This window comes from Atheta coriaria, unplaced genomic scaffold, assembly GCF_025399875.1.
Source record: "Atheta coriaria isolate IRGN ID8LTWV9N9 unplaced genomic scaffold, Caltech_Dcor_3.1 hic_scaffold_8_pilon, whole genome shotgun sequence".
Classification (NCBI taxonomy): domain Eukaryota; kingdom Metazoa; phylum Arthropoda; class Insecta; order Coleoptera; family Staphylinidae; genus Dalotia; species Dalotia coriaria.
Genome location: NW_027045450.1, coordinates 3,015,537 through 3,033,476, shown reverse-complemented (window position 1 = coordinate 3,033,476; position 17,940 = coordinate 3,015,537). Strand labels below are relative to the sequence as shown.

Sequence of the window (17,940 nt, the reverse complement as noted above, 5' to 3'; positions counted from 1 at the left end):
TGGAAGACTATTCTGCACAGATACTAACTCGTCTAGATTTCGTTACACATCACAAATGATAATAGAATTTGGTTGTAAATCGAAAGTCAATTCCTATGGTGTATTTTATTACATCCTCTGCATCCATGACACAATTGTTTTTAAAGTAGATATCGTTGGCAACAACTTATCGTCGTATATTGCATATTACATATCCGCTTATTTATCGGCTACGTTTATCATCTAATCGCTTAACTAGGTTTCATTTTGTTTTCCTTTCAATATATAGTTTTTACTTTTATACTTTATACAAGTAGTACAAACGACTTTATTCATTATTCTTCCTTTGTTCGCGTATTAGCTGCGTGTTATCGGTATTATATTTTATGTACAAAGTAAATTAAGTTTTTTTTTTTTGGTGTCACTAGATGCCTGTAAACTGTAAATTTACGTTTTCATACGCCAGTTAATGTTGTGGGCGCTACGATTAGTGTTACAATTTGACAATAGAATTATACATACAGTTACATATAATAACTTATATGCGTTACGGTATAACACTGCCCAAAATTGAAACAATATCTTTCTTCTAATCTAACAAATGACAGTGTTGCTCGCTTGCTTCCATCAATTTCTTTGCGCAACTAGTGACGGTAAGAACCTGATAGCGTAACTTTGATGGAAGCGCCCTAGTTTTATTTTTATTTGTTTTTTTCTTTTATTAATTACATAACAATATCGTCGTTTTTGAAAACAGCGCTGTGTATAATCGCGTTTTAACAACTTTTATACCAGTTTTATTTTATTTTTATATTAGATTTTATTATTATTTATTATTAATATTTAATGTTTGTGTGTTTGTGTTTTATCGGGTTACTTTATTTATTATTCCGGTATTAATTTTTAGTCTCTCTAAAACTTAAACTTACACGTAATAGTTAGATGGCAATTGTTCCGTTTATTCGCTCTTTTTGCATTGAAATTTATTCAAAATTGTTAACTGAATAGATCGGGTTTTAATTTATTGTTTGTGGGACGATTGTCACTCGGCTAGTCAACCAATTTGTTACGTTTTTTGCGGGTTTTTACACACGAAAATAACGAGAAAACATAAATTATTTGAATGTTTTCGGTCTGCTTTTTATCTTTTACCATAACTAGTCGTAATATTGATCGCTCCGTATCATTAGTAGTAAATTTAATAATATTTTGGCATTGGCATTTGATTGATTATTATATTTTAGTCAATTCAACTAACGAACGCGCGCCTCGTGCGAAGACAAGTACATTATTTGTTTTGTTTTTTTACATCTCAGTTCATTTTTTGGCCACTTGACGATTTTTTTTCTTTGGTGGTTGCGTTCTCGCATTGGAAGCGCGTGTGTGATTATTTCGCTTATCGGTTGTGGTGCAGGAAGTGCACTCGGCATCGATCTGTCGGGGCGCGAGATAAAGAAAGAGATTGACGCGCGCGGCGCCGTATGACCCACTTGCTGCGACACTGCGCTTACTTTCCGCGATAGATTTCGATGATGCGATCTTGATCCACGTACTCGAAGATGTGTGGTGCGTCCATGAGGATACCGACGGTGCCGGCCGTCGTCACAATGAAGAACATGTACAGCTGGAGTCTGTCGATCACCATCGCTACGTATTTCCAGTCTTCGCGTGTCTGAAATTCATTTTTTTAAATTGACATTATCATCACCCATATGGGTTTCACCTACTTGTATATAAAGATCTTCGTTGCGTAAGTGTTCGGCGATGAATTCGACCGCTTCCGTCGCTTTGGACGCTTCCGGAGAGAGTAGTATTGAATCGGAGGACTCACTTTCGCGTCGACAGCTTTCCGGGCCGACGCCGACGCCTATATCCGAATTGAGTTTGCGATTGATCTTGCAGTTGGGATGATGCAGGTCGGATAGCTCCATCACCTCTACCTTGCTTTGCGATTCGATGGAACTGTGGGTCAAACAAATCAGGCAAAGAGTTAGAAAGTTGTCTGAATAAGTTTTGACATGTCTGCGGACCTTATGTGTTTGGGAATGTCTGCTGGCGAACCGTAGGGATGAGGAGGGACGCCCATTCCGGGCATCTCCATCATCCATCTGAGGCGTGTTTTTCTCGGTCGTTTCATCAGTAGCATTGCTGGCAGATAATTGAGGAATACCGAGCGGATCCACGAAGGCATTCTGGAAAGCAATGAAAAGATAGTGAGATATACTGCGAAGGGGCACACCTAGATAAGAGAGAGAGAGGATCTAGGACCTGCTCTTCTTTTCTCCCTTATTTTTTTGAGTCTTTGTTATCAGAAAATATAATAAATACCTGTGGGTTCTTGGCCCTCTGAAATTCCAATTGATGATGACCACCGTGACGAGAATACTGACAGTATTCATAATGAAGGTAAACAAGAGATACTTGGCGATGAGCGGCAGCACGAGCGACGTGGGCGGCAGGATCTTCGATACCAGCAAGAGGAACACAACCAGTGACAGCAAAATACTAATACCCAACGTGACCTTTTCGCCAGCTTCCGCCGGCAGGTAGAATACCAGCACGCAGAGGAACGAGATGAGCACTGTCGGCAGGATCAAATTCACCGTGTAGAAGAGTGTCTTGCGGCGGATAATAATATAGAACGTGATATCCGTCTCAGTAGGTTGGTTCCCTTCGTAGATGTTCAAATAAGCGGGTACTTCTATAATATCCCAGGTACCAGACTTCCAGTAATCAGAGAGATCAACAAAGTTTTTGTTGTTGTACAGGGCCAGTGAGACCTGGTCTCCATTAAAGGTCCAACTGCCAAATTTCATGATACAGGTCTGCTGGTCAAAGGGAAAGTAGGTGACGTCAATGGTGCAAGAACTCTGGTAAATAGCAGGTGGGACCCACAGTACTTCTCCGTTAGGGTATATCAACACATTGGACTTGTATCGCACCTCGTAGTTACCATCAGCACTAAAATGGTAAAAAATCAGTATTTTGGGGTTGATTTTAATTGGAGATATTACTTATTGAAGAGGACAATATCTGGCTTCCACACTTTATCGGGCGGGAGACGTAGCACTGCAATTCCGCCATAGTCTGCTTCATCCCACTGCAGCTGGTAGTCGTTCCACACTAGTCGCAACCAGACGTTCGACTTCATGATTTGATTCTTCTCGTTCTGATCGCAATCGGGGAATGTGATTGATGTAAAAATTTTACGACTGGGCTTTTACGATTACTTACCACGTTGATGAGCTGCACGAAGGCGAGCCCGAAACGCACGTCGACCTTTTCGGTCATGTTCTGCACGGGCCGAATCAATTTATTGTAGCCTCGGAAGAGATCTCTCACAAGGCGTTCTTCATCTTCAGAACATTTTCCTAAAAAAACGCAGTGTGACCTAATTAAACCACATTCATTCAAACCCAAATAGGGCAAACAGGATTTTAGTAGGAAATTGATATTTTAATCAACTGCAGGGATTAAAGCGGGGATATTTTGGTAAAAGTGGGTTTACCATAGAACACGAAACCTTTCATGGTCTTTGTTACGGATCAGAGGGGAGGGGCTGTGTTTACATGTGGCAGTGGGTGTGCCCAACAGAGATACCACACATACACTACTAGAAAAAGGGTCCTAAATACTTTGGTCCCGTCAAGGACTAAAAATTTTAATGTTTTGGTGGTTTTTTTACACTTACCCGTGAAAACCAGTGCTGTAAGTAGCACAAGCAGCGACATGAGGCGCGAGCGACCCGCCGCCATCCTGGTTAAATTCTAAACCACTGGGTCAAACACCAAACCACCACACAACACACACGCAGCAATAATCATCCCGACATCCCACCGTTTTGTCCCTCACGACATCACCACCATGTCACCATGTTGAGCGTACACATCGCGCACACACCCTCTTCGCCATAAGCACCACCCACAGCTACAGACCCAAATATAATAGTTAAACCCACTTAACTAGCCCACGGCGTGTTAGACTTGCGACTTATTTACGTATTTATTTATTATCAGAAGGGTTGTTTTGCGTTTCGTGGATGTTGGAGCGATACGAGTGCGGTTTTACGTTCGGAGGGCAGCGACGACTCGCACGACTAGTGAGAGGCGGCAGGGACGGCAGGAAGCGCGTCGAGCGCCGCCAAACTGCGACACCACCCCCTTTATAATAAACTTGGTGTTTTTAACACTAGATGGCAGTATTTCAACGTATTGAGACTCAAGAGGGTCCAAACCCAAGATATTCATATCGATTTGCTCTCGAATCGTGTAGAAAACAGCAGCGCAAGCGTGCACGTGGTATATCAGGGCCGAAATAAGAACAAAACAACGCAACGTCCTTGTAACACTTTCATTTCGATCTAGTTTCCTGCAAAAGGGATGTTTTTCTATTTTTCTTTTCTCCAAAAAAAGCAAAGGGAAAAATTAAATAAACTACCCAAGAGATTAATTCATGTGTCATCATATTGCGGCATTTTTTTTACACGTCTTATTATTGTTTAATTCATATAATTCATTTTAACAAAGTACAATCCATTGGTTGACACGATATTACAACAATTTTTTCAATTTTTCATTTCATAGTTTTTTGCGATTTTTTTTTGTAATGTTCAGTAGAAAACAAAGCCGTCGCTTATAGTTTATTCATGTTGTTGTGTTGGTTTTGTCTGTTAACTTTTTCCTTCATCAATCTGTTTACAATAATTAATTTTTTTTGTTGCGGTTTTCTTCGGTAAACTCTGTTTGTGTGAGCGTGGAGGGTGGTTTTGCTTAGCTTTCAAAGTCACAATCGAATTAGGAAACTTCTTAATATACATAAAGAGCGAAATTTCTTAATTGACTCGAATTCAAAAGCGCAGTGCGTTTTTTTCTTCATCATCTTCTTGTTTTGTTCGTATTTATTTATTTATCCGTCCCGCTTTTGTTTCCGTTTGTGTGTTAGATAGATAGAGAGTTAGTTAGAGAGAGATAGAAGGAAAGGAGCGACCGTTATGGATTGTCGTTCTTTTTGTTTTTGTTTGTTCTTTGTTTTTGTGTGTGCGCTTGTTGTTGTTCAACTTTAAAATTCCTCATCAATCGTCAGTTACTTACAAGTTAATTCAGCTTATCATCATTTTTGGGTGGGAGTGAGGTTTGTTTTGGGGGCAGGGGGCGGGGTCAGAGGACGGGGGCGGGGCGCGCCGGGAGAGACGTTTAATCCTCGAATTTTATTTTATGTTTATTTATATAATAATGGAAATGCGAGATTCTCTTCTTCTTTTTTTTGTTTTGTGTTTTATTTTATTTATTAGTATTATTATTATTATAATATGAATATCATAGAAATAGATTTGTAATTTGTAATTACTCAATATACGAATTTTTAGTGCGCACCGTTTAAGTTAATTATTTTTCGGTTCTCATTATGCGCACGCCATCATTTTGTTCATATTAGTTGTGTTCATATGTATCTTTTTTTAATGTGGGTGCATTGAGAGGGGCGTGTCCCATGTGCCGGGCGGGGCTTGACCGAGGTGAGCGATGTTACTCCGCCCGGCAGTGGGAGGAGCACCCACGCAAACCCAGCTTCTATACACGTCGAATTATTCGATTCTTTCGTCGTTTTTTTTTGCTTTTTAGTAAAAATTTACTTAGTTTATTCACTTTTAAGGGCTGAGGGTTGGAAAGGAACGCTTTTAAAAATACATCATCATCGTTCATCTTAAAATTGCTTACGAAAAAATCATCGTCATCGTTTTGTTCTTGTTCTTGTTGTTTGTTTTGTTTGTTTGTTTAGTTAAGAGAGATAGATGACTTTGCTTATATCGGTGTCGACCCGTTTGACTTTCATTTATTGCAACTCGTATTGCGTATTGCTTTGACAGCATTTGACAATAAAACTTTTCATTTATAAATTTCAAACAATCGAAACGTAAACGCGAAAACCAACTAACGTTTTGTCTCTATAACAAGATATATATTGTCATGGCGTGTGACAGTGACAAGGTTTTCCAACTAAACCGTTTTCCGGTATCGACACGTGTGTGTGTGTGTGTGTGTGTGAGAGAAAATGGCCGCCCTTCCGGAAGTGGTAAATTCGGCGTCGAGTTACATTCCGCGCACGGTTTCTAGGAAAGATTTTTGAGCAACTTCCTTTGTTTCGCGTTTGACGTGCGTGTGCGAATGTTTTTCATTGTTTCATCCCGGCCAGGGCGTGCATGAGTTGTGTATGTGTGTGTGGGTGTGTTTCAATGTGTGGGTGTTAAGATTTTCGCCTTCATTTAAATGTCAATATAATTAATATTTGAGCATTGAGCAAATGTAAGCGAACGAACACACCAATCAAATGTTGTTTTCTTTCCTTATGCATCTATTATGACAACCTCACTTGTTTCACTAGTATCTCATTAATTCATTTATCGTTTATATCAATTCATAATTATCATTTACGTTTTTTCCTTGTTTAAATAGACTTGAATGTTTTACGGTGGCAAATCGGCCGCGGCGTCAGTATGGCGGTTGTCGCATCGGTCGACTTGCGCGAATAATCGATCAAACGAAATGAGCAGGAAAGCGCAAATAATAATTGTTTGTATTGATGTTTTGTTTTTAATTATCCTAACGATGTTTTAAAATGTTTAAATCCTATCGAGAAAAATATCCATCTACATGTCGTTTGTTTGAATACAAAAATGCCATTAACAATGTGTGAATTAACAATGCGCGTGCGCGCGACGCGCCGCCCACTGGAGCGATGGGCCTGCGCGTGGAAATAGTTGTTGTTGTTTATGCAACTGAAGTATTCTCGCGCACGTGCACGCCCACCGCCCACCAGCAAATCGGGTGCGTGGGCGTGCGCGTGGGGCGTGTGTTCTTTTTTGTCTTAAATCGCGTGCGTTATTTTCGTCGTCGTCGTCCTCGTCCCTCACTTTGTCAACTCAACATTTAATTTGATTTATCACAGTATGATTGTGTTTTAATATCCTAAAGAACACTATACAAAAAGAAAACACGCGTCGTTTTGTCATATCGTAATCGTAGGTAAATTCAGTAAGTTCGATACCTGCCTTATGTATTTTGTGTATAAAATCTCAACGTCGTCGTCCCCTGGGCGGCGCGCACGCACGCGCGCGCCAAACGGCTAGTGAGTGTGTTTGGGGGCGGGCGGGCAGGTGGGAGGGGGTCCGCTCCGGTTAGTTAGCTAAACGAAACTAAACACTAACTTCATCTTCATTTCGTCGATTTGTTTGGCAGCTAGTGCGCGTGTGCGCGTCGTACGAATCAAATGTAAAACACTAGGAAGAACCCAACGAAGGTGGCGGCGGCGGCGGCGGCGGCGGGCGCCCGGCTACGAGACGATGATGTGCGGCGCCGAGAAGAGCACCGCGAGCGTCGCGATGATCGTGAACAGGGTGAATATGATAAGGCACAGTCTGTCGACCACCATCGCCGCGAACTTCCAGTCGCGCGTCACGTCGGCGGCCTCGTCCTCCTTCCGCAGCTGGTCGGTGATGAAGCGGATCTCCTTCAGGATGAGGGCCAGCTCGTAGTCGGCGCTGAGGCAGGCGTGGTTGGAGACGAGCGATTCGTGCAATCGTCCACCGCCATTGCCGTTGTTCTCGTCCTGCCTGTAGACTGTTCGGAATAACGCAGCCGTGGGGAGCGGCGTGGGTGTACCAGCGCCTCGGTGATGATTATGCCGGAAGTCGTCATCTATATCGAGCACGTTCGCCAGCAGGCTCTTGGAGCTGCGCTCTTTCATCTCCACATCCTGGAACGGCTTCCCGCCGGAGCCCACCGATGAACCAGCGCTGCCCTTTGGGTAGTCGCACATACCCACACCAGGCCGGCTCATGCGCAGAATGCACGGCAGCCAGTAGAGGAACACAACTTTAATCTGCAACCCACACACATTATAATATCTAGTATTAAACCCACCCACCCATAGTCATATCTTACCCAGGTAGACATCTCGTGGGTATCGGCGTTGCGATGATGATAGTTGAGGATGAGAATGGTCGAGACCACCGAGGAGGCCACCATGAACATGATGCAGTTGAAGTAGGTGCCCAGCAGTGGTACGGCGTCAGAGGTCGCCGGCATCGTCTCGGCGACCATGTTGAGGAACACGGTGAGCGACAGCAGGATGGTCACACCCAGCGAGAGCTTCTCGCCGGAGTCGGGCGGCAGCGTGAAGCCCAACACCGCCATCGACGCAATCAGCACACACGGCACGATCAGATTGAAGAAGTAGTAGAGTGTCCGTCGACGGATGATGATCACGAACGTGATGTCGATGTACGGCTCCGGGCAGCAGTTGTAATAGATCTCATTACGCTTACCCGGCACGCCTATAAACATTAACCACTTGTTTTCAATTTCTATGTTCGCGCAATTATTATTTACTCACCAAGCAAGTCCCATTCGCCGTTCGTGATGAAACTACTAATATCACCACCGGCGTCATCCTGCAATTGCAGATCCAACTGTGGAAAAGCCAACCAGGTTAATCCCGCAATATCACAGGATAATCCCAGAAATATTCATACCTGCAATCCGTCGTAGGTCCAACTCCCGAACTTCATCTCGCAACGCTGGTCGTCGAACGGGAACCAGGTGATGTCGATCTTACACGTGCTCTTGAAGATACCCGGCGGCACGTACAGGCAACTGCCGTTTTGCCTTACCACCACGTTGGTGGGGTACGTGCCGTCGAAGCCCTCATCCGCACTGCAACAACCCAATTCGAATTTAGACAACTCCCATGTCCCGAGGTGAATTTCAATCCGCAATACCTGTTGTACATGAGCACGTCCGGCTTCCAGAGACGATGTGGCGGAATACGCAGGTCCTTTACTCCGCCAAACTCCGAAGCGTTCCATCTCAAGTTCATATCGTTCCATTCCTTTCACACAAACACTCGGAATCAAAATGGTTGACTTCACATGACTTGCCAAAAGGAAGCATTCGCTTCGTATTATGAAAATGTTATGTAAAAACATGTAAATCAATCGGAATCATGCTAAAAATCCGACAAATCAAATGCAAATCTATGCAGATCCAGCCAAAACTATGCAAAACTCTTGTTTTTTGCACAGAGAAATTTATTGTTGACAACCTCCTTAATTGAAAGTAATATTTCCAATTTGAGAATTGAAGAATGTTGAACGATTTTCTTTTTGCGCGACTCGGAAGAGATAAGTTTGAAAAGTGCCAACAGTAAAAAATGGTATTTTTCGTAATATATCACATCCCTAAGTCATATATTATCCTATTAGGACGCGTCTCGGAGCGATGCGCTTCTGATATTTTTGCGCAACTTTCCGCCCGCCGCCAACGCTGCTATCTCTAAACTATAGTTACACGGTATATGCGGATGGAAGTGTGCCAGCGCTCATTCATATCTAATATCAGTAAAAGTTTGCCGTACAAAGCTGGGGGCGGTGGATGGTTGAAAAAGCAAGCGAACGGAAAACTCACCAACTTCAGCCAGATATTCGTAATGAGCAACTGATTTTTTTCATCCTGGAACAAGTTTTAAACACGTATATATTAGCCAGGCAACCAGACATACACACACGTTTATGCGTATATGTAGCAGTGGTTGCATAGGTACATACCACATCGATGATTTGCATCAATGTTAGCCCGAAGCTGAGCTGCAGCGGGTCCGACTCGTTCGCGACGGGCCGCTCGAGCACATTGTAGTGATCGAGGAGTTTGTGCAGCAGCCGCTTCTCATTGTAGCCGCCCGCAACGTCTGCAAAAAGCGACATAAATCCAAGGTCAATTTGATTTCGGGGCGCAAAAATATTCGATTGTTTTCGTGGCGAGGCGTGAGCAGAGTGAGAAGAAAGCCAATTCGATAAACAAGCTGCGTGCGGACCAGCCGAGCGGTTTTTATTATTATAAGAGGGCGGTTAATCTTGTTGTTTGCCTTCTTGCACGACGTCGGAATGCCGTGTTGGCTGATGCATGCCGGAGATTTATTAGATCTATGATACAGTCAGAATGCGAATGGAGGAGCCAAGAAGGACCAAGCAAAAAAATAACCCGCGCAAAACTACAACAGATTTAACCTCAATTGAGAGCTACACACAATGGTCTGGCGTGTGTGTGTGCTTGAAACAAAAATTGAAACAATTGTTTTGAAATTGAGATTCGTTTGGAAACATTTCGAGTATTGTGGCACGCTGAGGGTGCTATTGTGCTGTCGCTGTCGGCGTGCGTTTGACGAGCCTTTTTTGCCTGTCAACGGCTGAGAGAGCGAATTTGCGTCACACGATCTACGCACACAATCATCATCACCCCCAACGCGCATTGTAACATTAACGGTGTGTTAAACAGCGAGTTATCGAAACGTCGCAGATGTCGCATTAGTCAAGAGCTCGTCGACGTGCGCGACTCCATTATGACGGATCATCCCTGCACAATGCGAGATACCAGAGTATTTTTAACTCAAGTTTAACTCATGTAAACACAGTAGCTAAATGTGGGTACAGCGCCACCTATGACCGCCATTTTGTACATTTCGGATATAAATTTGCACGCTGGTGAAAGTTAATGGACATGTCAAAATGTTAATCACGTGAGAGCATGAAAAACGTCCCCCTGGAGATGTACCTATAGAACGTGTACAACTGTCAGGGGCGGCAAGGGACCGCTTGATACGATAAAAATGTGTCCCACAAGTTGAAACAATATTCGCTGTATATGCAAATGTATGTTATCTGGCTAGTACAAAATGGCGGCATGTGAAAGAAAAGTTCTGTTACCGTCCGGTAGCGTGAGGCAGATGTGCAAGAGTACAAAGAGCGTCAGTGCTCGCGGGCCGCAGTTGAATTGACATTGCCGCATGCCACTGTCCATGGGGTAGCCCAAGATAGCGTGGTGGTGATGACGTGCTTAAAGGTGCTCGAAGACCGCGCTGACTCGGAGATGCGTGGCCCGCTTTAGATCATCGCTCCAGAAGAACGGAGGAGAAGAAGTGCGTGCGTGGCGGCTAGTGCAGACTGCGGCGAGGGCACCCAGACCGGAGGCGGCGCCTAGCGCAGCACTTTGAGTTTACCCCGCTGCCGCACATACTTCATACACGCGCACAGAGAGTGAATGTGTAATGAGGAGGAGGAGAGATAAATAAATACGATTATCGCGCGTGTGATAAAAATTACGGTGTGATTAGGGTTACGGTGTGTGTTACATCATGTCGCGCGCGCGGCTAGTCCTCTGTCTGCACACGGTTTGGCTACGATGATGACGACGACGACGGCGGCGGCGGCGGATGCGACTGCGGCGGTGGCGGCAAAATCGACTCTACTTTGCACATCCGTATACTGTGGCCATTTCGAGCTGGCGTCTCGAGTCTCTGGCTACTGCGCTACCACGGACCCACTGCCGCCGGGATGCTGTGCGAGGCGGCTGCTGCTTGTGCCACCGCCGCGCCGCCTCCCCACCCCTGCACCGAACGACGGCCGAGCGGGGCGCAAATTCATCGAGCGCCTGGGATGCTGCACGCCGCGCGGAGAGATCAATGAAGATTTGCGCGTGCGCGTCAAGCATGCCGCAGCGTCCACGGTGGCAGCGGCGGCAGCGGCGGCAGCGGCGGCGGCGGCTTCGACTGGGGACCACATGTTACCGTCCCGCACGCGCATCGACACGTCGCATTGATGTGCCATCGCCCGCCAAAGATGCATCCAACATCCACCCCTACCAGCCAGCCAGCCGCCTCCCCGCCTACCCAACATTTCCAATATGCAATATTCTGCAGAGTTTGTTAATTATTTATTCAGTTTAAAGCGGTTTGAATTAATCAAACGGATGGGGCGTGTGGTGAAAAGCCGCAGGACATCGATCAACCCCGTCAACTCCACCCCTTCCACCCCCACACCACTCCGACAACACTTGCCACTTTGTCTTATAATTAATGAACAGTAAAATTAATCAAAATGGACTAGCGATGGGCTGAAAGATGAAAATTGTTATTAAAGCGCAGATGCATTGTGTCACCGTTAATATTATTTGGTTGTGGGGTGGAAACTGGAAAGTTTTATGCTTAACATGCCCTACTTTCCGAATTACGCCGGTAATAAATAAATTTCCGCTTGAATTCCGCCGACTATTTTATTTGCGCCAATTTTGATCGATAAAAATTGTTTAAATGCCTCGCCGCGGGGGTGTGTTGATTGATTAAAACGTTGGCACTATAATTTATTGCTTTCAGGGGGGGCGGTTTTGATGAACACTGTGTGACTGTGTTTCCATCTTCTGCATAGCCTTGAATCTTTTATGCGAAACTCCTTTGATTTTTTGCGAGACAAAAACGGTGAGCAGTAAATGAAAACGGTCCCACACGGGGGTTGTGCTTGGGGGGGGGGGGAGTCTAGTGTTTCGATGAACTGCGGCTCGGTAATTTAGTCGACCGCAGATTTTCGGCCGGACAAAGGTCGGCATACCGTCTTTTTGCTTCCCTTCTTCCTGTTTGAGCTATTACTCTATTTGTGAAGCAACAGTCGGTCCCCCGGACCATTATACTAACCATAGCCAATATTCTATATTGATTAAAGTGTAATTTTTACGCGCCAACCCTTTGGGATCTACTATTCTCTATTTAACTATTTGCAGAAGCAACAGGAGTAGTTTTTGCCCTCTGGGACCATCAAAGCTCTCTCGCAGCAAGTACCAATGTAATCTGTTTACTCTCGCGGTGATCCTGGTCAACCTGTACTGCATAGTTCAACGGCCACGCTCAGGGACACTTCTCTTTCCACCCTCTGCAGTGTCCTGCTAATCGTGCATCGTTTTTTTTCGCTTTCGGGAAGCTGCGCGCGCTTGTACCGTACCTGTTTTCACCTAGGGACGCTCGGGACCCATTTTTAAAACCTACATGCCCAGCGGACCGCGTCGAATTAAGTTTTACATACTCGTACATTTAAGCTAACATCGTTAAACATGATCACACACACGACTACCACCACCTCCGGCACTGATTTATAATGCCCCGGCGAGGCGGGTGTGAAGAGGCCGAAACCTCAAGTGCGCTTCGGCGAATCTGGATAATATGTGTGCCGCTGGTGTTTGCCCGCAGCCCCCAGGCATATATAACATTCACCTCGCCTGTTTGTGTTGCGCGACGATTATTGAAACTCCCCGCCGCTGGCGCATAATTGAGGTTATGCAGTGTTTTGACAGTGACTTCGCGCGCGCCCACGGTTTAAAAATACATCTGACATTTGCCCGGAGTCGGGCTATGGCGGGGTCAGGCCATGTACCTACCGCCCACGTGATACGCACAATGGCATAAGTTATGCGCGCCAATGGGGGCGGCGGAGGTGGACAGCGTGAAACGCTATTGTTCGCCATCGAATAATTAGCTATCTCTTCGGGGTGGTGCGGCAAGACAAAAGAGGAAAACGGTGGATGCTGTGCCACTGCCACCTCCTGCCTCCTGCCACCGTCGAATCGATTATAACTTTGTGTGCACTTTCCGGCGCTCGTTTGACACGCCGCGCGGCTTCTCAACTCGATTGCAATTTGCATGAGAAATTGTCGTTTGAATCATCGAGCGCAACAAACGCACAATGCGATTGTAAATTGTATAATTGGCTGCCTATCAAACGAGGCGTAAAAATAGCGCATTATATAGGTATATTTAATGAGATACTTATCATTTATGTACCAAAAGGGGAATTTACTTTGATTCGCAACGAAATTATGCGCAGTCAAGTTTTTCGCTCTGTTTGTGTACCGCGTACGCTTGTACCTTCTGCATCCGCTCCTAAAAATAAACCAAATTAAGCGAATGAGTTAAAATTGAATAACGCGCACGCGAATGCAGTGGTATTAAGTCAGCGGCGGCGGCGGCGGCGGCGGCCAAGCGAGAAAAATCAATAGATCTACGAACTTCCGCGTTGCGTGCGCGACGAGTCGCGTGGCGGTGGACGCAGCATCTCGCACATGGTGTCGCCACCGCCACTGCCACACTCGGGGGCGGCCGAGTTCATGAGTTTCGGGCGTGCACTAGATCAGTGTCGACCTACAGTCGGGGAGCACACACCTGCGAAAGTGAAAGTTGGTCAATCGCACAATTGCACTCCACACTTGCATTTATTCTATTAATTTATCAAATACACTACTGTAGCACTACTGTAATATTATTTTCTGCATTTTACAGTGTTTATACTTTGTTTTTAAGCGTTTTGGGTCGCACGTAGCGCGCGTAAAACTTTTACGACGCGCGGAAATATTTAATTTATTAAATCTTTAAACTGCGAGCGTAAATAACGGCTGGCATCTTAATTTCGCGTCAAACTTGCTGCACCTCAACAGCTTCCAAACGTTTTCGTTCTCATTAAATTCATTAGACGTTTTTATGAAGTACGCTTGAGAAAAACGAAAAACGACGCAACGTTTCAGCATTTAATTAAGTTTTAATTTACGAAATTCAATCTACGTTTTTGTCAGCTACTATTACTAAAAGGTGGCAATATATTAACATTTAAAAATGTAGTATTTTTCTTAATTTTAAAGTTTCTTAATGAGTTTATTAGGAAAAAAGTAATAAAATGTAAAAGTAAAGCAATATTTCAAATATGGTGTTCGGTAGCAGGTGGCGCCCTCTGCCGGCATTTAACAGAACTTTAAATTAGTAATTGTTTATATATTTATTTATTTATTTTCCTCGACTGATACAAACAAATTATACTAATTTTTAGTTATTATGTTAATTAAATCTATGTTATTACTTGTAATTTTGATAGTTTTCTGTAATTATCAAGAAAGGTGTGGTATGAATGACTCACATAAATTCCAAGAAACTTTTAGACTTGATAGTTGGCAAATCCAACTTGAAACAAATAACTTACTGTAAATTAATTTATTTACTCTAGTATGTTAATATATTTATTCTAAATAGTTACTATAAATTAAAAGAGATAATTTGTTGTTTTAACATTCTGCACAGTTTCAAATGCTGTCAAACTGTCAAAGGTTGGCAGCACTGGTTTGCGTTGAGCCGAGTGACAAACCAAGCGCGCTTCGCCTCGTTCGCTTCCGCGACAGAGTCATGCAGAGTCGCTGGTCAAACAACTCCACCTCTCTGCCGCCGCCACCAGTAACTGCGTGCTGTACGCGCAGCGTGTCGTAGTGTGTGAAGCTGGCCATCGCCCGTTTTTTCTCTCGTAACGCCGTCGGACACTCGCACGCCTTGTGCAACAACGCGCGCGCCTATCGCAGCAGCCACATCAAGGTGAGGCACATCAACTTGCGGCAGGGCCGGCAATGCGGGCCGACGCGTGCCCCATCGGCAAACCGCCATCAAACCGCCGCCGACGGTTTCCAACTCGTTCGCAACTGATAAATATTATTTGTACGTTTTAGCCTCCGAGCGATGAGCGTGGACTTTAAAGTCTGAACACCAGCAGGGTGTACAATACAAATACAGCAGTCCACAGTGAAACTACCCTTCTGGGCAAGTGGGACCTTGGTGTGAACTTGAGCTTGAGTGCTGAATCAGTGGGTGAATCACTCTGGAATTCACTTTTATTCATTTAACCAATATAGAGAGGTATGTACTGACATCATAATCTGTTGATCATTGCTAAACACCTTCTCTGCATGCTTTTCTGCTCATAAACTCAAAAGTTTCCACACATTTTATCATCTATAAATAGCTTTCATTGTGATTTTATGTTTGTGTGTTTTTTTAAGCCAAATATCCACCTGGAAGTGTTAAACTCCTAAGACAAATCAACAAAACTTGTTATTTCAGCTCATGTTTCATGTCAATTGCTCAAAATTTGGACACAGCATGAACAATTTTACAATTAACTAGTTTATTTCTTCATGAAATTATCGAGGGTAAACTGCGAGCGCGTTTTTATCGGCGCTGTACGTGCCCACAAGCTGAAACACAGCTCCCACTTGTGATTTTTTAATTGGTTGACTCATCAATTTAAATATATTACTTTGTATGGACTCATCCTCTGATACACATACAAATAATGTTTCTCTTTTGATTTACAGAACATTTTGCTCATTTTAAGCAGGAAAACATGCGTGAATATAAAATCGTCGTGTTGGGCTCCGGCGGTGTGGGTAAATCCGCCCTCACCGTGCAGTTTGTGCAAGGCATCTTCGTCGAGAAGTACGACCCAACAATCGAGGACAGTTATCGCAAACAAGTCGAAGTCGACGGGCAGCAATGCATGCTGGAAATTTTGGATACGGCCGGCACAGTGAGTCAAACATGCAGTATATGTTTATGTAATTAATACGCTGCGTTATCGGTGCCTTTCAGGAACAATTCACAGCCATGCGCGACCTTTACATGAAGAACGGCCAGGGCTTTATTCTGGTGTATTCGATAACGGCGCAATCGACGTTTAACGATTTGCAGGACTTACGAGAACAAATACTCAGAGTCAAGGTGTGTATGAGTGCAATTATGCATAACGGTAATTTATTTATTGCTCAAGTAAGGAATTTGCCACAATTTTATATGGTTTGTAATGTATTCTGAGGTTGCAAAGGAAATGCGCTTATCTGTGTTACTTCCTGTGGAGAAATGCTCGTGATAATGCGAGTTTTACCACAGCGTTAAACGGTTATTGTGGATTTTAGGATACCGATGATGTTCCAATGGTGTTGGTCGGCAACAAATGTGATTTGGAGGAGGAGAGAGTGGTCGGCAAGGACCAGGGCATCAATCTGTCGCGCCAGTTTAACTGTGCCTTCATGGAGACCTCCGCCAAAGCGAAAATCAACGTTATTGATGTGAGTATTTATCGACGCACTCGTGACTTATCTGTAATTGATTGTTTGTCGTAGATCTTTTTCGATTTAGTGCGACAAATCAACAAAAAATCGCCCGAAAAGAAACAGAAGCAGAAAAAGAAATCGATTTGCGCGCTTCTTTAAAAGCATGCCAAGCCAAATACAACACAATCTTCTCTACTAAGTATACAAAAGAAACATAAACACACAAATAATAATTACAAGAGAAACGAATTGCAATCGGCGCCGCCAACCATTTCGAAAACTGCAGCGAAACACACCACACACACACACACACAGTTTAACACAATCGCATCGTAATTTTGTCGGTTATCCAAACAATTTTCCAATCAGAACCAAATCATTAGCGATTGCAAGACTATTATTATTTTATTATATAGTTTATATATCTTAAGAAGCGATATTTTCAATTTTAGCCACAAAAATGATGAGAACTAAACTATTTAATTTAATATGTACATGTATTTGTTGAAACACGGGGCAAACGGGGTAAAAACAAAGAGAGAGTAAATAAATGCGAGCCGAGAGTGGATTGAATTTTTAAATCAGTAATTGTAAAATGTATAAAATTTTGAAAACTTGCGTTCGGATGTATGCATACAACTGCCACTAACGAATCGATCTAATTGATTATTTTTTTAAAAATCATCGAAGCATAATCCACACACACATTAAATATTAATCTATAGATAAACCATTGGGCTGATTGTGGAGCGCTGATAAGACACAGACACAAACACACACATTACATGTATGAGTTAATAATTGTAAACGGTTTTTTAAAACAAACACACAGTGCTATTATTTTACATCATAATATTTACGTACGTATAATATATTTATATTTAAACGATACTTATACGATTCATTACCAAATTGGAGCAAATGCAAGTATTAAATGACAATTGACCGCACTGGGGCGATTTGACATGGGGGCGCATTGTTTATACGACTGCCAATTATATACATGTACATTGAATTTTATTGAGAGGTCCCATGCAAAGACTGCTCCCCGACTACACTTCACTTCTTGATCTAACATAGACATAATAATGTTTAGTGGGCGTGTGTGAAGCGAAAGGGTCGACAACGAACAGAAGCTGCGTTTTTCAAACAGTTTTGAGCTATATTTTCGAGTATTTAGCTGATGACGTTGAGGAAATTTGCTCTCTGATCGTTTGAGACCGTGATA

At 43.6% G+C, this 17,940-nt stretch overlaps 3 protein-coding genes across 3 annotated transcripts; 1 reads left to right on the top strand and 2 right to left on the bottom strand.

Moving 5' to 3' along the window:
- Positions 1–86: 86 nt before the first annotated feature.
- On the bottom strand, positions 87–4,109 carry nAChRbeta1 (nicotinic acetylcholine receptor beta1). Its single transcript, XM_065310238.1, has 7 exons — positions 3,671–4,109; positions 3,214–3,350; positions 2,994–3,148; positions 2,308–2,940; positions 2,010–2,171; positions 1,707–1,941; positions 87–1,651 (listed from the first exon to the last, which is right to left on the bottom strand). Exons 1-7 carry the CDS (start codon positions 3,732–3,734, stop codon positions 1,487–1,489), a joined length of 1,551 nt encoding a protein of 516 aa, XP_065166310.1. The 5' UTR covers positions 3,735–4,109; the 3' UTR covers positions 87–1,486.
- A 319-nt stretch (positions 4,110–4,428) lies between these two features.
- Positions 4,429–11,382, bottom strand: nAChRalpha7 (nicotinic Acetylcholine Receptor alpha7). The gene is made up of 8 exons (XM_065309397.1): positions 10,733–11,382; positions 9,578–9,717; positions 9,438–9,482; positions 8,753–8,862; positions 8,507–8,687; positions 8,368–8,443; positions 7,917–8,308; positions 4,429–7,854 (listed from the first exon to the last, which is right to left on the bottom strand). The coding sequence occupies exons 1-8, from the start codon at positions 10,824–10,826 to the stop codon at positions 7,306–7,308; spliced, it is 1,587 nt and encodes a 528-aa protein (XP_065165469.1). The 5' UTR covers positions 10,827–11,382; the 3' UTR covers positions 4,429–7,305.
- A 3,574-nt stretch (positions 11,383–14,956) lies between these two features.
- Rap1 (RAS oncogene family member Rap1) lies at positions 14,957–17,603 on the top strand. The gene is made up of 6 exons (XM_065310240.1): positions 14,957–15,201; positions 15,333–15,519; positions 15,978–16,189; positions 16,252–16,380; positions 16,575–16,727; positions 16,782–17,603. Exons 3-6 carry the CDS (start codon positions 16,007–16,009, stop codon positions 16,869–16,871), a joined length of 555 nt encoding a protein of 184 aa, XP_065166312.1. The 5' UTR covers positions 14,957–15,201; positions 15,333–15,519; positions 15,978–16,006; the 3' UTR covers positions 16,872–17,603.
- The last annotated feature ends 337 nt before the right edge of the window (positions 17,604–17,940 follow it).